The sequence below is a fragment of the Podarcis melisellensis genome, assembly GCF_964234715.1.
Source record: "Podarcis melisellensis genome assembly, chromosome: 2".
In the NCBI taxonomy this organism is placed as follows: Eukaryota; Metazoa; Chordata; class Lepidosauria; order Squamata; family Lacertidae; genus Podarcis; species Podarcis melisellensis.
This window is the reverse complement of record NC_138529.1, coordinates 8,705,499-8,730,186: the sequence shown is the minus strand read 5'-3', so window position 1 is coordinate 8,730,186 and position 24,688 is coordinate 8,705,499. Positions and strand designations below refer to the sequence as shown.

The 24,688-nt window shown below is 46.1% G+C and overlaps 1 protein-coding gene across 1 annotated transcript in view; it reads right to left on the bottom strand.

Annotated features, from left to right (window-relative positions):
- The window catches only part of BIN2 (bridging integrator 2), a 40,556-nt gene that overhangs the window by 6,950 nt on the left and 8,918 nt on the right, over positions 1–24,688 (bottom strand). The window contains exons 2-12 of the mRNA XM_081898679.1: positions 22,509–22,589; positions 20,513–20,567; positions 18,652–18,746; positions 16,366–16,461; positions 14,755–14,862; positions 13,037–13,122; positions 9,145–9,220; positions 7,637–7,719; positions 5,680–6,481; positions 1,060–1,131; positions 62–157 (exon numbers count right to left, since the gene is read on the bottom strand). Coding sequence (XP_081754805.1) covers positions 62–157; positions 1,060–1,131; positions 5,680–6,481; positions 7,637–7,719; positions 9,145–9,220; positions 13,037–13,122; positions 14,755–14,862; positions 16,366–16,461; positions 18,652–18,746; positions 20,513–20,567; positions 22,509–22,589 — 1,650 coding nt within the window. The remainder of the gene's footprint in view (positions 1–61; positions 158–1,059; positions 1,132–5,679; positions 6,482–7,636; positions 7,720–9,144; positions 9,221–13,036; positions 13,123–14,754; positions 14,863–16,365; positions 16,462–18,651; positions 18,747–20,512; positions 20,568–22,508; positions 22,590–24,688) is intronic.

Below are 24,688 nucleotides of genomic sequence, written 5' to 3'. Positions count from 1 at the left end.
CCAAGTATTGTCATCCATTAGCATTTTGAACAACAGTGCCAAATAAGTGCCCTGATGTTACCTCAGCCTCTTTATCTGACAGCACCAGCATGATTTCCCCTTCTCCAAACTGAAGGTGCTTCTCATCCTTGGAAGCGTGAGCTTGGACTGCCTGAGCCTGGAAAAGGAAACAGGATACCAATGAAGCAATGCATTTCTAGACTGGGCAACTTGCAGGTCACACACACATACACGTGTGTGTGTGTGTGTGTGTCGATAAGCCTCAAGAGTCATGCTATTCCCCCTTAACTCAGGAATACTTTTTGTGACTCATTTACACCAGAGCCAAACATTCTGCCTGTAGATTAGGTAAAGGGTAAAGGGACCCCTGACTGTTAGGTCCAGTCGTGGCCGACTCTGGGGTTGCAGCACTCATCTCGTTTTATTGGCCAAGGGAGTCGGCGTACAGCTTCCGGGTCATGTGGCCAGCATGACTAAGCCACTTCTGGCAAACCAGAGCAGCGCACGGAAACGCCGTTTATTGTCCCGCCAGAGCGGTACCTATTTATCTACTTGCACTTTGATGTGCTTTCGAACTGCTAGGTTGGCAGGAGCAGGGACCGAGCAACAGGAGCTCACCCCCACCTGCGTCCCCTTGATCATACTGTTTTAATTTTTGTTTTATATCAACATGTGTTCTTTACCTAGACAATTCATAGTGGCTCAGCATGCACATCACATTAAAACGACAGCTTGAAACAAACCATGGTTTAATGTGGACAAGCAGTGAGTCGCTCTGGTGCATGAAGCTCAAATGTTCTCATAGCTGGCTTCTTGCATCATCTGAACCCAGGCTCAGGGTTTGTTTCTCTCCAAATATACCACCAGCTCTTTGTCCTTGGCTTACCGTGCTTTTGAACTGCTAGGTGGGCAGGAGCAGGGACCGAGCAACGGGAGCTCACCTACGTTGCGGGGATTCAAACCGCCGACCTTCTGATTGGCAAGTCCTAGGCTCTGTGGTTTAACCCACAGCGCCACTCACGTCCCTATAGATCAGGTTAGAGATTGCTTTTTCCTTACCTTGAAAAGGAAGCCCGAGGGCAACTTGCCATAATTCTCTTTCTTATCATCTGAGAAGAAGCTGGAGATGATCTGAAACAAAAAAGGGGCTTTCACTTATTGAACGGAATCACAGCACCAGATTTGAAATTTGACCACAGGTGTCTGGAGAATGCTGCAAGTGTGTTTGAATACACACAGTATGGAATTCCTTTCTTATGGCCACTCCCTGAAGTACAAGTACTTTTCAGTATTATATTTTTTATTCCAGACAACTTTTGTTGCATACAGCCCCTGAGGCCAAATCATTAAAACACACACATATGGTGGCCTACACAGTGGCACCGCATGGGGAGGCCCAGAGGGGCAGTTTTTTTTCTTGGGGGGGGGTGCATTTTGCTCCTCAACCCTGCCAACCCCACAAGCTGTTGCGTCCTCTGTACACAGGCCTGCTGCATTGCAAAGCAGCACAAGGCCGGTAGGGGCAGGGTGAGTGTATTCTTTGGGAGTGTTGTGCCCTCCGAGGGTGGGCAGGGGTGTAGTGCGGCCCCACCCCCTGGGAACATGCACCACCCCAGAGTGTGCTCACCTGCCCACCCCGGACACCAGCTACACAAGCTGCGCAGCAGGGCCTACAGACTCAACCATCAGCACCTATTCTTTCCTTCTTTGACGAAAGCAAAATGGAGAAGAGAGAGATGTGGTGGCCAGCCCTGTGCTTTTCTTACCTGCACAGGTGAGGTCACGCCCACCTCTGGTCACATGTAGAGGCAGTGGCGTAGCGTGGGGGGGTAGGGGGGCCGGCCGCACCGGGCGCAACATCTGGGGGTTAGGGTTAGGGGGCGCAAATCCACGGGTTAGGGGGCGCAAATTACTTGCCTTGCCCCGGGTGCTGACAACCCACGCTACGCCACTGTGTAGCGGAAACAGGAAGTTTATCTACTGGCTGGACAAACATCCCTCTTTATGTCTAAACATGCCCACTCTAGGAATGTTGTATTGGACTGCTCTGTGTTTCACACCCCACAGTGTTATTGCAGTTTCTTTACTTATTTGTCACCTGCCTTGAGTGCAGGATATTAATGTTTTATATCTTAAATTCATTCATCAATGCCCTGCTTGAGAGTTTTCATGCATGTTAGAAGCCAATTAAGAGCCCTTTCGGAGCGTCGTTTCCTTCAGCGATGGATTTGCAGGGATTACCAACATGCACATATCCTCCTTAAAGGAAACTGCATTGTCCCAGGGCAGTTTCTGCAATATGCTGCCATTCTCTGCACCCACTTACGCCCAGTCACAAAGCTGCATGAAGCAAAGTCACTGTACTCTCAGTCCCCATCTCTCCATCTGCAACATGGGAGGAAGAGACTGACTTAGCCCACAGGTCCGTGTCCTGAGGGTTACTAACATACGTAAAGCATTTTTGAACATTGGCAGGGGGTGGGGAACACTGTAGAACTGTAGAGAACCAGTGTGGTGTAGTGGTTAAGAGCGGTGGACTCGTAATTTGGTGAACTGGGTTCGCGTCTCCGCTCCTCCACATGCAGCTGCTGGGTGACCTTGGGCTAGTCACACTTCTCTGAAGTCTCTCAGCCCCACTCACCTCACAGAGTGTTTGTTGTGGGGGAGGAAGGGAAAGGAGAATGTTAGCCGCTTTGAGACTCCTTAAAGGTAAAGGTAAAGGGACCCCTGACCATTAGGTCCAGTCGTGGCTGACTCTGAGGTTGCGGTGCTCATCTTGCTTTATTGGCTGTGGGAGCCAGCATACAGCTCCCGGGTCATGTGGCCAGCATGACTAAGCCGCTTCTGGCGAACCAGAGCAGCGCACGGAAATGCTGTTTACCTTCCTGCCGGAGTGGTACCTATTTATCTACTTGCACTTTGACGTGCTTTCGAACTGCTAGGTTGGCAGGAGCAGGGACCGAGCAACGGGAGCTCACCCCGTTGCGGGGATTCGAACCGCCGACCTTCTGATCGGAAAGTCCTAGGCTCTGTGGTTTAACCCACAGTGCCACCCACGTCCCTTTGAGACTCCTTAGGGTAGTGATAAAGCGGGATATCAAATCCAAACTCCTCCTCCTCCTCTTCTTCTTCTACTTCTGGGTGTTGCTACTTTGCCACAGGACAAATCAGGCACAAATCTGCCTTCAGTCAACAGTCTCTGGGAACACCTCACACAGAGGTTTCCAAACAGTGAATTAGCAGCCCTAAAATGGTGCTGGTTTTTGGAGTCTGCCCTGGTTTTTCCTGTCAGACAGGATTGGTACTCTTCATGTCTGGCATGTGTGATGCCTCTCCAATTAAATCTCCCAAGTGAGAGGCTCTGTTTTTGGGGAAAACTTTTGCAGCTGAGCAGCTTTAGTAGCTGCTGAGGCAATTTTGCAGTGGAAGAAGGGCCTTGTTCTAAGGGAGAAATAACCAAATTTAAGTGGGAAAGGCAAATCTCTGTCAGAGGGCCGAGCTGTTTCCTTCATTGCCTGCTCATAATAAGATCCCAGAAACGCTTGGATTGTCAGTGCTGGTCTTGAGATTGATCTAGCAGTACAGTTGTTATATTGCCCTGCATACAATCACTGTCTTCCTCCCCACTGTTTCTGTTCCTAAATTGCACACCTCTCTTGTTGGTTTCAGTACTGATTTCATACTGTATGCCTCTACCACCAATTAGGAAGACATATCACAAGAGCCACCAGGTAGACACATAATCGTATTATAGCAAGCTATTCCTCACATTGTTAGCTCACAGAGAATGATGCATAAGGTAGATTTGGACTATGCAAAGCCATCTTGGAAGATACAGCTTGGAGCAATTCTCCCACCTCCCCATCCCATTTTTTGTAGCCTGGAAAGTGTAGGAGTTCTCATCCCTCAATGTTTTCATTCTGAGAAATAACACAAGGTAATTCTGATTGCAAGAACCTTGGGGCAGAGCCCTGTCTTTTTGCTTTTATTAATTTCTCTCCAAATTTGTGCTAAATAACAACAGCATCTTGAGAAGTAGACAGCATCTTGAGAAGTAGAGACATCACCTTGCCAACAAAGGTTCGTATAGTTAAAGCTATGGTTTTCCCAGTAGTGATGTATGGAAGTGAGAGCTGGACCATAAAGAAGGCTGATCACCGAAGAATTGATGCTTTTGAATTCTGGTGCTGGAGGAGACTCTTGAGAGTCCCATGGACTGCAAGAAGATCAAACGCATCCATTCTTCAGGAAACCAGCCCTGAGTGCTCACTGGAAGGACAGATTGTGAAGCTGAGGCTCCAATACTTTGGCCACCTCATGAGAAGATAAGACTCCCTGGAAAAGACCCTGATGTTGGAAAAGATGGAGGGCACAAGGAGAAGGGGGCAACAGAGGACGAGATGGTTGGATAGTGTTTTCGAGGTTACCAGCATGAGTTTGACCAAACTGCGGGAGGCAGTGGAAGACAGGAGTGCCTGGCGTGCTCTGGTCCATGGGGTCACGAAGAGTCGGACACGACTAAACGACTAAACACAACAACAACAAGGAATAATAATGACAAAAGCTACTTCTAAAATAATCACAACACAGTGCCTGGTGACAGGCAGTCAAGTCATGTATCCACAGCAGTGACCAAAGGAGGAATGACCGCTGGTAGGAGCGCAGAGAGAAGAAACGGCATCTGCAGTAGCACAACCGGATGCCTTCATCTGTTCCAGCTGTAACAAAACATGCCTCTCCTGCATCAGTCTCTACAGCCACAGCAGGCGCTGAAACCTTCCAACAGCTTGACCTCAACCCCGAAGGTGTACTCCTTGATTGTCTCCCAAGACAGACAGATGCCATCAACAACCACAACAACCCAGGTTTCCTACTCCATTTCTTCTGTGTCCATCTCAACATGCCTCTCCACACACTGAAATTTTCACGCTAACATACAAAGCCACAAAAGAGGCACTTTCCCATTATTTTGCTCCTTAATGAGAAGACTAAAGCTCCCTTAACATCAAAAAAACGAAGATCATGGCCACTGGTCCCATCACCTCCTGGCAAATAGAAGGGAAAGAAATGGAGGCAGTGAGAGATTTTACTTTCTTGGGTTCCATGATCACTGCAGATGGTGACAGCAGCCACGAAATTAAAAGACGCATGCTCCTTGGGAGAAAGGCGATGGCAAACCTAGACAGCATCGTAAAAAGCAGAGACATCACCTTGCCAACAAAGGTCCGAACTGTATAGTTAAATTGATGCTTTTGAATTATGGTCCTGGAGGAGACTCTTGAGAGTCCCATGGACTGCAAGAAGATCAAACCTATCCATTCTGGAGGAAATCAGCCCTGAGTGCTCACTGGAAGGACAGATCGTGAAGCTGAGGCTCCAATACCTTGGCCACCTCATGAGAAGACTCCCTGGAAAAGACCCTGGTGTTGGGAAAAATTGAGGGCACAAGGAGAAGGGGACGACAGAGGACGAGATGGTTGGACAGTGTTCTCGAAGCTACAAACATGAGTCTGACCAAACTGTGGGAGACAGTGGAAGACAAAAGTGCCTGGTGTGCTCTGGTCTATGGGGTCATGAAGAGTTGGACACGACTAAACAACAACAAAGCTCCCTTAATGCACAGCGTGCAGTTACCTAGTGGGACAGGTTGGTCGTGCAGAACCCTCTCATGCCTTTTACCTGAGCATTGGTGGCCTTTGGGGAGACATCTATTTCTTCCATGCTTCCTTCACTGTTGACGTCATCTTCAGCATCCCCGCTTTCCTCTGGCTGCTGCTGAGCGGCCTCTGCTTTTGGTAAAGCAGGGGAAAGGCAGTCATTGGTGGTACTTGGTGCACCTTCTTGGGGTTCTTCAGCTTCAGATGAAGGATCTTGAGGATTGTCTTCAGGATGAACTGAACTCTCTCTGAGTGGCACGTTGTTCTCCTGACGGTCTGTTCCCCCAGTCTGAGCTTCATCCTGAGGGCTTTGGGGAGGTAGAGACAAGACCTCAACCCTTGGCTGCAACGAGGAACCCTCATCTTTCTCACAAGTATCACTGGCTTCAAAGTCACTCCTCAAAGGAGGCTGGGAGGTCTCTCCAGAGTCTTTGGGAACATTTGGGCTTTTGCCAGCAGCCTCAAGCAGTGCCTCTGATAAAATTCCTGCTGCTATATCATTTGCAGCCTCCTCAACTTCCTGGAGGGTGCCTATGGGAATGCTGGGGGTTGTCTCTACTGTTTGGCTGTCCTCTTTGGCTTCACTAGCAGTTGAAGAGTCTGGCCTGGCCACATCTGTAGCCAAAGATGGAGCTGTCTCTTCCTCTGCCTTGCTGCCCCCACCAGGCGCAGATGTTAATTTGGTTGCCGAAGCAGATTCTCTTTCGTGATTTGAGGAAATGGCAGGAGGAGATGTGGGCATCTCACTTATGCTGTTCCTTGAAGGTATGGCAGAGGGGCTGGTTGGACTTACTGGAGACGAGATGACCAACGATGCTCTGTTACTGCATAACGAGAAACATAAGTTGCGTTACAAAGTTTGAACGTGCAGCTTTATTCAGCCTCTAGAATGAAAGTAAACCTCTCCATGTATTTGAGCTATTTTAAAGGAATTTCTCCAAAATCTACACTTCCGGCATTGCCCAGAAAAGCTCAACAACTTCCAGATTTGACAGAAAACCCAATCTTAATGCACAAGACTCGCATGGCTTCCCTTAGCATCACCTCCCCGTGTCTGCTTGCTCCAGAAACTGACCACTGACCCATCTTGGAGCATGTAATCTGCCTCAGGCCCTTTAGACCAGGGGTCAGCAAACTTTTTCAGCAGAGGGCCGGTCCACTGTCCCTCAGACCTTGTGGGAGGGGGCCGGACTATATTTTGGAAAAAAACCAAAAATGAACGAATTCCTATGCCCCACAAATAACCCAGAGATGGATTTTAAATAAAAGGACACATTCTACTCATGTAAAAAAGATGCTGATTCCTGGACCGTCCATGGGCTGGATTTAGAAGGCAGTTGGGCCAGATACGGTCCCCGGGCCTTAGTTTGCCTACCCATGCTTTAGACCTTGATCTGCTTGTGACCCCCCCCAACTGCAATCCATCTCTGACCTGAGCCAAGTCTTGACAAATGATTACAAATCAGAGGCTGTCATGGATTGAACCAAGAGAGCATCTTTTCCTATAAGTGACTGCCTGCTCTTAAGATTCAGTATATAAAACCCACTGGTTATTCTACCCTCCGTTAGTCAAGTTGGCGCTTTTCTGTGGTAGTCCCAAAGCTATGGAATCAGGTGGCTGCTGAGATTCAGTGTTGTAATCTTGGCCCATTTAAATGAACTGTAATCGATGTGGCTGCTCGGTCAGTCTTTCTGAAGCTAACATGCTCCTCTGGAAAGGTTTTTTGTTTCTACTCTGACTGCTGTTTAGTGGCTGCTCACATTTCCCCTTTCAAAGTTTCCATATGTATTTTGTTCTAAAACAGCTCACCGCCTTGAGAAGCCCTGTTATTAAAAGATGGGTTATAAATCTTTTAATTAGCTGACTGACAAACAAACCAGATCTCCTGGGATCCAAAGTGGAGAGGAGTTGCTAGTTGCCCACATGGCTGCTGCTTCCGAGACTCCTCTATGCCCACAGGAAAGAGGAAATCACTTACCTTGACACCCCTTTAATAATGAAGACTTTATTGGAGTGCTGCTTTTCCAATGTGCTCATCACATCATACAGGTCATGGTTTAGCTACAAGCAGCAGCAACAAGAAAAGCAAATATCATTACCCAGTAATTAAGAAATTACCGCTATTCACTTATTCACATAAAATAATTAATCCTGACTGACTGCTTCAAGTCAACGGGTGTTTCAAGCTTATTGGTTTATTTAAAATGTTTCTCAGACACTTTTCACTGCAATGCAGTTCCAGAGTAATTAAAACAGAAACCCATCTTATTACAGCCACTCATAAAACATGGCAGATATATGGCAACCAGACAAAAATAAAATAAAATGTCACGAATATCCAGCAAAGGCCTGGGTGGAGACACACTTTTTCAGCTGGAAACATAGACAGGTAGTCCTCAGCCATATCTCAGAGGGGAGGGAAATGGACCACTGGGATGCCACCACCAAGAAGGCTCTGGAGCTTCTGATAGAGGTGGAGACCCAAGAGAGCCTCCCTGCCAGATTTCAACAGCCAGACAAATCTATACAGGAGGAGTCATTCTCTTAGGTATCCTGGCCCCAAGCTGTGTAGGACTTAATGTTGTCACTGCCTGCTTTATATCCCCTTCCTCTTGGAACGTTCCTCAAGGTACATCAGCTGCCAGCAGCCCTTTCATTTATTTCTGAGATTTAAAAATAAACAGCAGTTCCCTGCCCTAGAGGCATTTTAACAATATTAGAAAGGAAGAATGATGTCTGTTCCAATCATCATTCTTCCTTGGACTGAACTGATTCCTGGATAATATCAAAATATGTTTCGGATGAGTAAATAATAATAATAAAATGGGGGGGGGGTATTCTTGTTATTATTAGGTATTTTGTCTTTTTTATCTTGTATTTTATGTTGTGAATTGCTCTGAGATCTATGGATAAAGGGTAGTATACAAATTTAATTAGTAGTAGTAGTAGTAGTAGTAGTAGTAATAATAATAATAATAATAATAATACAGTAAGCCTCATGTTAAGCAGGGATCACATTTCAGGGATCGCTCCTAAAGTCAAAATTGTGTATAGTCAAAACATATTGGATGCAATGGCGGGTGGGTTTGTCAAATTCTTTTCTGTCCCCTTTCTGTCCCCCTTTTTTTGCCAAGTTTGTAAAGCTGAATGCACACAAGTTGAGAGTGTGTGTGTGTGTGAGAGAGAGAGAGAGAGCGAGAGAGAGAGAGAGAGAGAGCAGGAGAGAATGCAATTCAGCTGGCTATTACAATGAAGTAGAAATTATGTGCACCACTTTCAAATCCTGACTTCTGTGCATTGTTGTTCCCATTGGGACTGCTGGGGTGGAAGGCAGTTTTGGTGCCATCCAACAAGGGCGACACTGAGACTAGGGGCCACTCCCAGGATTGGTACGAAAACAGGCCGGCTGAGGGCAGGTAGAAGGCAATGATGCAGCGCGCCCATTTGTCCAAATGGCCCACATGTATGACACCGTTGCTCATTTACCTTGCTCATTTCCTTGTAGAAGACATCTCGCAAGTTGGAAATATTCTGGAATATTGTCACATAGCACCCAATTCGGCTGGAGAAGCAAAAAGATAAAAAAACTAAGCCCAAATGTTAACTGGTTTGGGGCCACACAATAAAGAAGAGTAATATGGCACATGCTGAGTTTTCTGGGACCCTCTAAGAGCAGAATGAAGTAGTTCGGCCACGTGGGGTTCGCTGAACTAGTTCAAAAATCTATGTAGACCTGAAAGTACCCATAATCGTTGGGTGAACTAAATGTGAATTAAATTCATTTTAGGGTAGAACTCTGAGTGATTTCTAGTTCATCTTCTTCCCCTCACTCCCAGCACTAGACCTTCCAGTAAAAAGGCAAGCCGATTAGACATCTATAAAGAAAGTTAGACAGCAAAATGAACAAGTTAAAAAGCTCAGGTCCCCTTACGGGTGCTTGGGGGGGCGGCTCCACCTTCAACATCCCTCCATTGACAGAATGGCCCATTTATTCCTACGCTTCCTGTTTCTTATCCAGTTCCTGATCCACAGGAGGACCTCACCTCTTTCTCTAAGACTGTTGTGCACAATTTTGGTTTGTCTACACAGAGGCATACACAGGAATTGCTTGAAAATCACTCCCAAGTCTTTAATATACAGTAATTGTAATTCATTTGTTATTTTTTTGGTTGCACTTATTTTTTGCGAATTAAAAATTTTGATTTTAAAAAAATTACTCCCAGGGCAGCACAGGAAAATGAAATAAAGTGAAATATAATGAAATGTGACAAGAAGACTGGTGTAGATACAGCCTAACAGCAGACTTGGGTAAAGGTAAAGGGACCTCTGACCATTAGGTCCAGTCGTGACTGACTCTGGGGTTGTGGCGCTCATCTCGCTTTATTGGCCGAGGGAGCCGGCGTACAGCTTCTGGGTCATGTGGCCAGCATGACTAAGCCGCTTCTGGCGAACCAGAGCAACACAGGGAAACACCATTTACCTTCCCACCAGATCAGTACCTATTTATCTACTTGCACTTTGATGTGCTTTTGAACTGCTAGGTTGGCAGGAGCAGGGACCGAGCAACGGGAGCTCACCCCTTCGCAGGGATTCGAACCGCCGCCCTTCTGATTGGCAAGCTCTAGGCTCTGTGGTTTAACCCACAGCGCCACCCGTGTCCCTTAGCAGACTTAGAGATGACACCAAATGCTGAAATGCCATTGTGTCTGTTCCCTCTCTTCATCCTGTAGTGTTTAGCCAATGAATGGCTTGATGGGCCATCCTATTACCATGTGTTTCTCTGTAAAGTCACACACACCTCCATTATCTTTAAAACAACGACTGTGTCCATAGTCACCTAGCTAGCTTTGTGGCTACAATATACAATATACGATATACGATATCTTTATTGTCATTGTCCCATGCAGAACAGAGAAATTGAAAAACTACATAAAACTACATAAAAACTACATAAAACTACTACAAAACCACATAAAACATTCAAAAACCCCTAAAAACTCTGAAACCCCATTTTAAAATACACTATACTATAGAGACCCCTTATGCTGCGTCTAGAACCAGAATTGCATTTGCGTAGAAACTGTTTCTACTATCTTGAGCTATCTCTGCCGCTTTCTTATGGCACCTGGCAGCATAGATTCGATCTAAGGTGGAAAGAGCGCACCCAATTATTCTCTCTGCAGTCTTTACAACCCTGGATAGCATTGTTTTTTCCCTGGCCGTGCAGCTCCCAAACCACACACACAGACCATAAGTTAATACGCTCTCCACAGTGCAATGGTAAAATGCCACCAACAGGTCCTTTGAGAGATTGTTAAGTGATTGCTAAGTGGAGATTTGAACCTTTATCTCCCTGATTTAAGTCTGATGCTTAAAAAACTACACCACACTGTCCTCTCAGAATGTGAGACTTTAGACAGACAATCCATCATGTAGGTTTCTACTGGGAAGGGCCACCAAAGCACACAGTAAGATGATACCATGCCTTTCAGGATCTCAATGTTTCAGGGACAAGAGGGGGAAACTGGATGAAGGGTTGTCATTTTTGGCAACAAACCTGTGGTCTAATGGTGACGCATCTAGTCCTATCCTAAACAATCATTTTTTCACAAAAGCTAAAATTCAATTCTGTGGATTTTGCTGCCATCCTGTGGTCATCAAACTTTTCTGAACTCTGATTGAGAAGCAGCTCATCTCATAGCTAGCCCACAAGATATTTCAGGTGGCTAATCCTTTGTCTTTGTCCTCTGGGTATTCGGACTGCACTTTATGTGACGTGTTGTCAACAGGCCGTAGGGCTAAGGAACTGCAGCCAGAGACCAGGGAAGGGTTTGGATACATGGACTAAGAACTCCAAGCAGCAAGTCATCTGAGAAACAGTAGCTCAGTCAAAGGAGATGTGCCAACAAGCTCAGCAGGTTTTCTAAATCAACAGCTGGATGAAAGTGATACTCCACATTTTCCCCAAAGAGACCCACTGCTAGAGCTAGTTCCTATCCCTGACTGCAGAAATCACACAACACATAAACCTATCAGCTGAAAATACAGTACACACATGGGTGGGAGCAGTAGGAAGAAATGTGCTGGCTCTGCTCTCCTTCTATCACCCTTCAACTTGTGGAAGAGGACAGTCTGAAGCAAGGAGTCTCCTGTCCTCGTGGATGGAGACTCCCTGCATTGTTTGGAACCCTGATTTCCCAGGGTTCTAGAATGCACGGGGGCTGTGAGAAGCACAGAAGGCTCTCCTGCGTAAGACCTTTGACTTCCGCTACTTGTAATGCAATTGAAACAGCAACGAAGGGAGAAAAAGTGTTGGTGTTGACCTTCAACGCCCTAAACGTCCTCGGCCCAGTGTACCTGAAGGAGCATCTCCACCCTCATCGTTCTGCCCGGACACTGAGGTCCAGCACCGAGGGCCTTCTGGTAGTTCCCTTACCAAAGGCCTTCTCGGTAGTGGCCCCTGCCCTGTGGAACACCCTCCCATCAGATGTCAAGGAAATAAACAACTATCAGACTTTTAGAAGACATCTGAAGGCAGCCCTGTTTACAGAAGTTTTTAATGTTTGATGTTTTATCATGTTTTTAATATTCTGTTGGGAGCCACCCAGAGTGGCTGGGGAGGCCCTGCCAAATGGGCAAGGTATAAATAATAAATTTATCATCATCATCATCATCATCATCATCATCATCATCATCATCATCATTTGTCCCCACTGGCCCTTCCCCATGTTTGTTTTACTCCTACAGCACTGAAGAGAGCTTTATTGTGCAAACATCCATGTGAACACAGTAACTCCCAATATCTTGGTATCTGCTGAACTGTGGGGAAGCAATTTTTTGATATTTGCCCGTTGATAGTCAAGACCCACCCAGAACTTCCAGCGGATTCAAGTTAGAAGAAAGGAGATTCCGACTAAACACCAGGAAGGCCTTTCTGAATGTAAGAGCTGTTAAGACAGTGGGACGTACTCCCTGGGGAGGTGGTGGACTCTTCTTTGCTGGAGGTTTTGAGCAGAAGTTGGAGGGCCATCTCCCATGGATGTCTCAACTGAAATCCCTGCATTACAGGGGGTTTGAGTACATGACCCTCAAGGTCCCTTCCAACCCTACAGTTCTATGATTCTAACTTACCTTGGACTTGCATTGAAACAATCTGTAAATTGCATTTTATGCCCAGTGTTAATATATCCTTTCACCCCATTTTTACCTTCCAGCTTGGGTTCATCGTCAGCAAGCTTAGTCCCAGAGTTCAACAATGAAAGAAGGATCAACTCTACATGTATTTCCTAGTCACCAGCACAACCACACTTCTTAGATTCAACATACTACTTTGAGATTCTCTGCCATTTGCACCCTGATCTTTGTTCCCATGCCTAACCTGTTGTAAAGGTCCGGCAGCTCTTCTCTTAGTTCCTTGTTGAGCTCTTCAAACACAGCTTGGGCTTTGTAGAACTCTTCTTCGGCCTGCAGGACCCAATAATTTATTAGAGGTACAGGAAATTGAGAGCATTAACAGTGTAGACATGCCAGTGGACTCCAGACTCACATCCCGCTTACACCCCGCCCCCATGTGAAATGTTAGCCACATGTAAGCCTGGCTCTGACAGCCAAGGATCCTGAAGACAAGGAGAGAGAAAAGGGAGAGATTGTAGAACCTCTTTCCCCACCTGTCATTCATCTGTGCTCATCTGCCGTTGAGCAACTAATTGTCCCAGCATCAGCACCACCCATCAAACATGGAAAACAGCCTCTAAAGAAGAGATATGAGAATCATAGATGGACAATGGATGGAGAAAATTAGCCAGAAGTTCCACAGTCCCCTCCACTTCTTTTCTGCTTGTCCCCTAGAATAGCATTCTAGTTTTCTCATAGGCAGATCACGGCTTACATGTGGCTACTTTTCACAGACATCACAGTGGTTGGGAGGAAGAAATAAAGTGTGATAGGTATATAGGAAGCAGAGGAACAGGGGTTAGGATCTTTGCTCCCTATCTATTATGTACTTCTGGTAAGTGATGTACTCCTTCTCTAACTACTGAGCAATGTGTGGGAAATTGAAGAAAGTAGGAAAAACCACTGGGCCGGTAAGATACAGGTTTTACTTTCTTGGGCTCCATGATCACTGCAGATGGTGACAGCAGTAACGAAATTAAAAGACTCCTGCTTCTTGGGAGAAAAGCGATGACAAACCTAGACAGCATCTTAAAAAGCAGAGACATCACCTTGCTGACAAAGGTCCGTATAGTTAAAGCTATGGTTTCCCCAGTAGTGATGTAAGGAAGTGAGAGCTGGACCATAAAGAAGGCTGATCGCCGAAGAATTGATGCTTTTGAATTATGGTGCTGGAGGAGACTCTTGAGAGTCCCATGGACTGCAAGAAGATCAAACCTATCCATTCTTAGGGAAATCAGAGGCTGCAATACTTTGGCCACCTCATGAGAAGAGAAGACTCCCTGGAAAAGACCCTGATGTTGGGAATGATTGAGGGCACAATGAGAAGGGGACGACAGAGGACGAGATGGTTGGGCAGTGTTCTCGGGGTCACGAAGATTCAGACATGACTAAACAACAACAATAACTAGCAAGCATGAAGTTAATGCATGAAGGGGTTAAGAACACAGAATTGTATTCCTAGACTCAGCTAGGTAACATCCCTCACCTGGAAGGAAAGAAGTTAAGTTTTCTTCCAGCGTGTGAAGCCGATTAGGCAGCACATCTGGGCTTGATCACTTCAAGCCCAGACTGCATACTCAGAAGTATTTTTCTGTATTTTGTTACCCAAGAATTTTCTACCTGTGTTCTTCTTGCTGCTGCATGGAACAACGCATGGATCTGATCTTTGGAGTTGGTAAGCAAAGCATTTAAACTTACTAAATGGTGTGGTCTGTTCATTGTGAGAGGGGTAGAAAGACGAGAGTGCTGTAAGCAGACTGAATGAGATATGAAAAGGATCCAACAGCCTATATTGTAGAGGAAAGCATGATTTGCCAAAAAGGAAGAATTCAAGAATCAGAGACACAATGGGAATGACATTCCTGGTTATAAGAAAGTCCTTCTTGGTCAGTGTTTGGATGGGCTCTCAAGACAGCCTTATACCTTTGCAATTTTAGCTTCATCTTTCTTCTTGGCATTCTGCAGGGCTTCCAAGTGATGCCTGCTGCTGTCATAATCCACTAGTTTTCTTCCCCGCTTAGCAATTCGCTCCTTTGAAATGAAAAATTGTTTTTTAGCGTCAATGCTCACTTTCTTTTTCTATTGCCATAACAAGAACGTTTCAACCAAATCTGCCTCTCTGATCTGGAGGCCGATAAACCACCAAGGACACTATTCAGGATTCAGTAGGGGAGCGAGGTGAGGACCCGTTTGCACAGCTGAAGATAGCTTCCTTGCATAGCTTCCAGCTGAAGATCAGATGAACAGTCCTTGCTGAAGGTTCCTTCTACTTGTGAGGTAAAGAATGAAGCAGGGCCTTTTTGGTTCTGGCCTCGGTGTTATGGAATACACTTCCAACAGAAGGCTGCCAAATTTCCTGCCTACAGAGTGGGCCACAGTTTTGAGCTTATTAATCTTCACACTGTGTTTTTACTCCCAGGAATGCTAGTAATTACAATTTATAGCCTGTATTTTTTGCAAAGTATTTAACACTGTAAATCTGCAGGCAGGGACCAATGTATGTTCAGTTGTGTAGAGTTCCTAGCCTATTTTAGGCATTTTTATAAATTTTTTCTTACTGATGATAAGGGCAGTTTTGGACCACAGAGATCAAGATTCAAATCTCCCTGGAAGACCTCCTTCTGACCGCACACCCCAAATACTCATCATATACTGTGACATCTTCCACAAATACTATGGCTAAGTGCAGGCACCCCCAACCTGCGGCCCTCCAGATGTTTTGGCCTACAACTCCCATGATCCCTAGCTAACAGGACCAGTGGACAGGGATGATGGGAATTGTAGTCCCAAAACATCTGGAGGGCCACATTTGGCCTTGCCTGGCTTAAAATAATGAGAGGAAAGGCCCGGCACCCCCAATCTTCGGCCCTCCAGATGTTTTGGGACTACAATTCCCATCATCCCTGACCACTGGTTCTGTTAGCTAGGGATCATGGGAGTTGTAGGCCAAAACATCTGGAGGGCCGCAGGTTGGGGATGCCTGGGAAAGGCCAACACACACACACACACACACACACACCACACACACGAGTAAAGAGATTAACTCATATTTTATATGATGATCAGGAGGAAGAAAATTTCCTCCCAGTAGCATTATGTTTCCTTGAGGACTAGTAAAGGTATAGGGACCCCTGACCATTAGGTCCAGTCATGGCCAACTCTGGGGTTGCAACGCTCATCTCGCTTTACTGGCCGAGGGAGCCGGCGTACAGCTTCGGGTCATGTGGCCAGCATGACTAAGCCGCATCTGGCAAACCAGAGCAGCACATGGAAACGCCGTTTACCTTCGCGCCAGAGCGGTACCTATTTACCTACTTGCACTTTGACGTGCTTTCGAACTGCTAGGTGGGCAGGAGCAGGGACCCAGCAACGGGAGCTCACCCCGTCGAACCGCCGACCTTCTGATTGGCAAGCCCTAGGCTCTGTGGTTTAACCCACAGCGCCACCAGCGTCCCTTTCCTTGAGGACTAGAAACATGTAAAAATGGAAAGTTCTGGCTGCTGGGTACTGCAAAGTTAGCCCTGAAATACACACCTTAATTTCACTGAACTGCGTCAAGTAATTCTCCATAGTCCTGACTGCCTGATCTGCCAGTTTCTTCTCATAATCTTCCCACAGAAGGTCATTGCTCTGCAAGTAAAAGGACAAACAGACATTTAAAAAATGGCGCTGGAATGTTCTGTGCAACCCCTGCCTCTCTGAAGCCACTTCTTTCTCAAGTTTTAAGGGCTTATTCTCAAGGTGTGCCATCCCTTCTTTAGAGGCTGGAGATAAACAACTGCTGGTGGATTTGTCTGTATTGCTTATACAGCTTATACTGTCTGTTATTGGATAAGTAGGTTTGACGTAAACTTGCCATACTGGTGTGAGCAGGAATTATGGGAAATTTTAAATAAAAGGTGACTATATGGATTAGGTGAAATTATTTGCTGGTCCGCTGTTGCCTTTCTTTTACTTATATTAGGAGTGGGAAACCAATGCTTTCTCTCTCTCTATATATATATGCTTCGTTACTCAGTGACCGTGAAATCAAAGGCTGAGTTGCATGTGGGAAACAGTTAAATTCAGAAGAAGGCAGGCATAAGAATAGTCAGAGGCGCCAGGCATCGTGGGAGATCTGTGTCAAAATTGTTCCTTTAAAGTAGGACTGCCAGACGTTTGAAGAGGTCCTCACTATTTGTATACGGTAATTAATTGATTAACTGTATGTTAGTCAATTAGTGATTAAGTCTGCATATATCTGTAGATATGAGATAAAAACATGAGATAAAAACATGAGATAAAAACACTCTCTTTTTAAAAAGAGCATACTCTCTGCTGTTATATCCTGTGACAATAGGCGCTCCCTCTGCCTCTATCACACAAGAGCAAATAACCTCTTTTTAAGATCTTGTTGCCAACTGCTGCTATCCTAAGCAATTGTGTCATGTACAGACCCAAGACTAGTCCAGCAGATATTTCTAAAGTTTCTCCTGAATCCACAAAAAAGAAGTTAACATCTGTCCAGCCCAGGGGTCAGCAACCTTTTTCAGCCATGAGCTGGTCCACCATCCCTCAGACCATGTGGTGGGCCAGACTATATTTTGAAAAAAATAATGAATGAATTCCTATGCCCCACAAATGCATTTTAAATAAAAGCACACATTCTACTCATGTAAAAACACACTGATTCCCGGACCACCTGTGGGCTGGTTTTAGAAGGTGATTGGGCCTTAGTTTGCCTACCCATGGTCTAGCCCTAGTGAAAAGGAAACAGCACTGATTCTCACCTCTACTTCCTGCTTAGGCAAAGCAACAATTGTGGGATTATCACATCTGTTTTGGCCCTTATATTGGGCTAAACCACTCTTAGCTAGTCTCCCACAAAGAATCTCAAGAACTATAGTCAGATATTCCTCTCTTAGAATCCCTACCTAACTCTGCTTTACGGAACTATGGTTCCCAGGGAAGAGAGAATGATTGATAAACTAGTTTAAATCTGAAGATATACCTGCAATCTTTGCCATTTGTAATAAGAGTGGACAGTTTAAGAAAATCAGGCTCGAGTCAGGTGTCTTGTAGGAGCAAAGGCTGTGAGCTGGAGAAAGCCCTGGCTCAAACTTTACCTCAGCTTTGAGCTCACTAGGTGGCCTTGGAGGAGTTGCTGTTGCCTCAGCAATCATCTGGACATGGAAGGTGTTATGTATTGAAGTTCTCACCCTGGCCACCAGGAGTATTGTGTGTGTAGTTTTCACTCAGGTCCACGTCAGTTATTTTAGGCAGGAAACCCTGGGTTGTTGTTGCTTCAGTGTTGACAGCCGGCTGCCTATAAAAGCAGGCCGGCTGAGCTGTTCGCTGTTCAGTTCTGTTCCAGCTTACAAATAAAGAGCTGCTTTGGAGAAATCGCTGTGTCGTCTGCTATGTCTACCCACTATTCAACAGAAGGTAGAGCATGAGCCTCTTAATCTCAGGATCATGGGTTTGAGTTCCACGTGGGGCAAAAGATTCTTCATTGCAGCGGGTTGGACTAGTGTTTCCCAACCTTGTGCCTCCAGATGTTTTTGGCCTACAACTCCCATCATCCCTAGCTAGCAAGACCAGTGGTCAGGGATGATGGGAATTGTAGTTCAAAAACAGCTGGAGGCACAAGGTTGGGAAACACTGGTCACTAGATGACCCTTGTCCCTTCCAACTCGGCAATTCTATGATAATACTGTTCTATCTTACAGGAAGGTTGTAAGATTAATTCCAACACTTATGTAACATTGTAGGAATGCTCACTTTTATTATGAAGCAAAATATGTCCCCGATAACTGGGACTAAGAAATGTGCTGCACTCACCTGCACAATGGCTTGCAATTTTTCATACCCATCCCACTCCTCACTGTAAATTTCCTGCAGAGTTTCAGACACTTTCTTAGAGCTTTCGTGCATCACTGCAAAGGGCAAACAGCAAGATTGATGACTACCTCTCAGTCGTCATTATCAGTCCCTGGCCAAGTCAACATCCCCACTGCTGACAGGAATTACTTAAAATATTTAGTCTTCAAGCATGACAGCTTTTCAACGGCACACATTGTTTGTGTGCTCAGTTCTTCCAGGTCCCCATGTGGTTGTTTTAAAATCAGGTTACTGGACCCACCTACACCCTCTCTCCTTTTGGACAGCTTGGTACAGTGAAAATAATATCCGCTAGCTGTGATAAAGAGGGAATGACAAGGGCCTCACAAAGGCATGATGGTGTTTCTCAACCCCATAGGTGTCTCGTTACTCACAGCTTTAAAAGAAACGATCTGGCAAAGACGTGCATAAATTGTGGGAGAGGAACTCTATCAGGAGATGACCAGGGACTTCCGGTTCGCTGCGGAAGTTAATGGCGGTGAGCTCTGTGTCGTCCACTTAAGGGGTGACACGGTCCAGGCAAATAGAGCCTTTGGGGTTCGGCGCACCCCCCAAAACCCCTATTTTGTTATGTTGAAATTGTTAATAAAAAAACTTTTTTAAAAGGAGATGACCAGAGTTGCAGTAGAATGGACATAGGAAGTTGTCTTATCATGAGTCAGAGCATTGATCTATCTAGTTTAATATTGTAGAGGTTTCAACCTTTTTGAGTCTACGGCTCCCTGCTGCATTCCTTCTGTGGCCCCCCTGGGGGGCTCAGGAGCCCAGTTAGGTCCCCCCTTGCCTGCAGAGCTGGCAGCCTCTCACCCTTTTTTGAACAACCTTCCTTGTGGAGTGTTCCCTCAGCCTCCTCTCCCCTCTCATTGGGAGTCCTCTGGGCAGCCGCTGCCCTGGTCTCTGAGTTGCCCCCCCCCCATGCCCCAAAGAGAGGTGCCTCCTCACACCGCCCCACAGGAACCTGGGACTTGTCTGTCCATACTCCATTCCCAACAGCAAGGGCTGGTGGACCGGCTGGCTGGGCTCCCACACCCACTTGTTTGCTTATTCCGAGACCACCTCAGCTCCTGGCAACCAGCACCCTCTGGCCAGCCCCAGAAGCACCATTCGCCTAGGGAGCTTGTAGCCAGGGCTGCTGCAAATAGATGTGAAAGCCTTTGGGAGGCAGAGACACAAGAGGGCATCAGAGAAGGGAGGGAAGGGAAAAGGGACAGAGGCCAGTGTTGACCATCATTCAAGGCACCCTAGGGTGTCACAGCACACTGGCTAGAAACCACTGCTGTAGACACTGACTAACATACAGTGGCGTAGCGTGGGTTGTCAGCACCCGGGGCAAGGCAAGTAATTTGCGCCCCCTAAAATGTGGATTTGGGCCCCCTAACCCGTGGATTTACGCCCCCTAACCCCCAGATGTTGCGTCCCCCACGCTACGCCACTGCTAACATACCGTAATCTCTTCAGGGTTTTAGGCATTAGCAGTCACAACCTCCCAGTCTAATCTACTTCTCAGGGCTGTTGTGCAAGGATAAAGGGGCAAGAGGTGTTGCCGGGAGCCACTTGACGGAAGGGTGGGATAATTTTCCAGTTTTGGAAAAATGGATAGGTTTGGAGAGGAGCCAACTGTAAGTGGAGCATCTGCTTGAAAAAACATATCTTGTCAGGCAATCTCGCTCTCTTAAGATGGCAAAGCTGATGACCTTTCATCAAAGAGGCCACATCCTGTGAAGCAGTTGGACCGTGAAGGAACTGCCTTAAGGGGTGGTTGCCGAAAACGTTACAGGTATTAAGACTTGGCTTTCTGTACCTTGCACAGCACTGAGGAAAACCTTAAGGTCCTTGTAGAGTTTGTGACCTTCAGCCTGGGGGCAAAAGAATAAAGTGAAAAGGGAAGAAGTCATTGCGTCAGATGTGTCATCTGTACATTTCTGCACGATGCTCCTATTAGTTCATTGAAGAGTTGGACACGACTAAACGGTTAAACAACAACAAAACACAAGGAGGGGGAGAACAAAAATAACTCAAGGCAGAAGCCTGTGGATTCATGGTAGTGGTGGCGCTGTGGGTTAAACCACAGAGCCTAGGACTTGCCGATCAGAAGGTCAGCAGTTCAAATCCCCGCGACAGGGTGAGCTCCCGTTGCTCGGTCCCTGCTCCTGCCAACCTAGCAGTTCGAAAGCACATCAAAGTGCAAGTAGATAAATAGGTACTGATCTGGCGGGAAGGTAAATGGTGTTTCCCTGTGCTGCTCTGGTTCGCCAGAAGCGGCTTAGTCATGCTGGCCACATGCTGACCTGGAAGCTGTACGCCGGCTCCCTCGGCCAATAAAGCGACATGAGCGCCGCAACCCCAGAGTCGGTCACAACTGGACCTAATGGTCAGGGGTTCCTTTACCCTTTACCTTACCATAAAGGCAGGACTTCAGGGCCTGAGTCCAGAGCCCCAATTCAGCAAAATGGACAGAAGGGTCTCCAAAGGCAGCAGGGTTACTTTATCACATTTTTAAGTAAGCGAAGGAACACCATCGAAAGACAGCCGACCACCACCGCCATAACAGTGTTACGCCCAGAGTCTGAAAACCACCCAGTTGCACCAGTAGTAACACATATTGCCATCTAAACAGTGGAATCCTGTAACCCTAGTAAGTCCACTGTCCAAAATTACCAAAGTGCTCCATCGCCTTCAGGGTCTTCATAAACATCACACCTACTGTTGGAGCAAGATTGTCTGTGGGTCTGTGTATGTGTGTGTCTCCTCACAATGGTTCTTTTTCAATATGACACTTAATTCCCCTTCTTCAGTATCTTTTAAGAAACCCAAAACTTCATAACTAGCTTTATCCTCCATCTATAGATACCAATCTTCAGGAGACTATATATTTCAGTACAGTGGTACCTTGGTTCTCAAACTTAATCCGTTCTGGAAGTCCGTTCCAAAACCAAAGCAGTCCGAAACCAAGGCACACTTTCCCATAGAAAGTAATGCAAAATGGATTAATCCGTTCCAGACTTTTAAAAACACCCCCTAAAACAGCCATTTAACATGAATTTTACTATCTAACGAGACCACTGATGCATAAAATGAAAGCAATAAACAATTTACTGCAGTCACACAATCAATCGGTCAGTAGCTGAACTGGGTTCCACACAGTCACAAAAACAAAAATGCAAAATAAATAGCAAAAACAGACAGACCTCAGCGTAACAATCAAATTGGAAGTGTAACACTCAAAACGGAGCACGTTTGGCTTCTGAAAAAGTTCGCAAACCGGAACACTTACTTCCGGGTTTGCAGTGTTTGGGTTCCAAGTTGTTTGAGAACCAAGGTGTTTGAGAACCAAGGTACCACTCTAATCCATTATTTTTCCTTATTCTCTGTTTCCACCCAGGAACCCACAGGAATGTGGAGAAGTGGCCTAAGCAGAGTATGCTGTTTGACAACAAATTTAGGGCCAAACAAGTCTGTAGACTGAGGCTTGCCAGAATCTTTCATGGTTTGCCTAACCAGAGGGCCTATAAAACCTGGGTCAGATCAACTCCAGATTCAGGTACACTAGAGATGCTTGGTCTTACAGTGTTTCTCAACCTTGGGTCTCCAGCTTGTGTTGGACTACAACTCCCATCATCCCTAGATAGCAGGACCAGTGGCCAGGGATGATGGGAGTTGTAGTCCAACAACACTGGAGACCCAGGGTTGAGAAACACTGCGAGAACACGGAACAATCCTAAAAATATTACATTCCCCACTACCCTCAAAGTTTCCAGAAAGCAGGGAACATCTCACTCGCTCGTGTGCAATACAACCTGTTGCTGCTGGAAATTGTACGCGCCCTGTTCAAACTGTTCATCTTTTGTTTCCACCGTTTTCCCCAGTTTCTGCAAAACCTACAGAGACAGGGAAATAAAGAAAGATTGTACAGCATTACAGCACAAAGCTTGTAACTTTACTTGAGCAGTTAATGCGCAAGACTGATTTTTAAATAAATGCTCCATGGACGTTCTGTTTCCCACAGTGGTGATCTTCAGTCAGTCATCTCTCCCAATGGTTAGGATCTCATGAAGCAAAATAAAGGGCGAGATTTTAAAATATGCTTAATAAAATAAATAGCCTGTGGGTTATATCAAGGAGTGTTGCTCAGTAAGGCTTCTGTCTGGGTAAAATGAAAAGAAACTACTGTGGTACCTCGGGTTAAGTACTTAATTCGTTCCGGAGGTCTGTTCTTAACCTGAAACTGTTCTTAACCTGAAGCACCATTTTGGCTAATGGGGCCTCCTGCTGCTGCTGCGCCACCGCTGCACGATTTCTGTTCTCATCCTGAAGCAAAGTTCTTAACCTGAGGTAATATTTCTGGGTTTGCGGAGTCTGTAACCTGAAGCGTATGTAACCCGAGGTACCAGCGAGGGTAGGCGAGCTGTGCTAATATTTGCTTGTTCCAAATGGTAGGCCGTCAACTGCTGGGACCATCCGCGTTGGTGACATCATGCAAAACAAAGACACCTGGGCAAAACCTTTCTAGAGGGGGCACATGCTTTCTACACAGACGGTCCCAGATTCAAACACTGGCAGTTTCAGGTAGAGGAAGACCACCCTTCCTGAAACCTTGCAGAGCTGCTGCTTGTTGGTTGTCAGCACTACTGAATTAGAAGGATCAGTCACCTGAGGCTGCTTTATGCATGTTCTTCCTGCTTCAGGTAGTGCCAACATGGTACCTGTGAGCTCACCTGTATCCACAGAGGCTGTCCCCAGCACCTGGAGGGTCAGTCCCTCCCACTGCTGAAATTAAATCTGAGAAACCACCATTGTAACCAATAGAATAGGCCACAGGTCATGTGTGTGGTGGCCATGACTATTTTGCAAATGTGCCCATCAGCAACCCGTTTTCCTGCATACCCCTTTCTTGAGTGACCTTATCATGCACCTTTTTTAAAGCACTGCAGGGCAAATATTATTTGGCAAAGCTGCTGTCTGGAAGCAGGCCTTCACCTTCTCAGCGACTTTTAATACCCTCAACCATACACTAGTGGTCAAAATTGTGGAAACCTTTTGGGAAAACTGTATTTCTGAGGTTTGATGGCTCATAACACCACCTTTATTTGGAGTAATACCAACAAATATATCTATCCATGAAAGATAATTTAATGAAGAATGCAATGCAACAAAGTTTGTTCAATTATCTGTTCTATTCTATCAAAAGTTATAGCCAAATTACCAGAAAAAGGAAGCACAACTTGCTTAGGTTGATATGCCGAGCTTGCCTTCATTTGAATGTAGCCAATGAGCATGAGTGTTTAGAGAGCCAATCAGGTGTTATGAGCCATCAAACCTCAGAAATACACTTTATCCAAAAGTTTTCCACAATTCTGGCCACTAGTGTAGTATCCTCCTGGGCGTCCTTGCTATGATGGGGGTTGTTTTGCAATGGCTCAAGTTTTCAAATTGCAGTGAGGCCTCGGAAGATGGCGCTTGTGCTCATCCCTTTGGTCTATGGCAAGGGTCCTCAAACTTTTTCAGCAGGGGGCCGGTCCACTGTCCCTCAAACCTTGTGGGGGGCTGGACTATATTTTGAAGAAAAAAATGAACGAGGGACGATGAGTGGCACACAAAAGGGCTCTCGAGAGCCAGTGTGGTGTAGTGGTTAAGAGCGATAGTCTCGTAATCTGGGGACCTGGGTTCGCATCTCCGCTCCTCCAAATGTGCCCACTGGCAACCCGTTTTCCTGTATACCTCTTTCTTGAGGGACCTTATCAAGCACCAAAAGCCAGTGTGGTGTAGTGGTTAAGAGCGGCAGTCTCGTAATCTGGTGAACGGGGTTCGCTTCCCCGCTCCTCCACATGCAGCTGCTGGGTGACCTTGGGCTAGTCACACTTCTCTGAAGTCTCTCAGCCCCACTCACCTCACAGAGTGTTTGTTTTGGGGGAGGAAGGGAAAGGAGAATGTTAGCCGCTTTGAGACTCCTGAAGGGGAGTGAAAGGCGGGATATCAA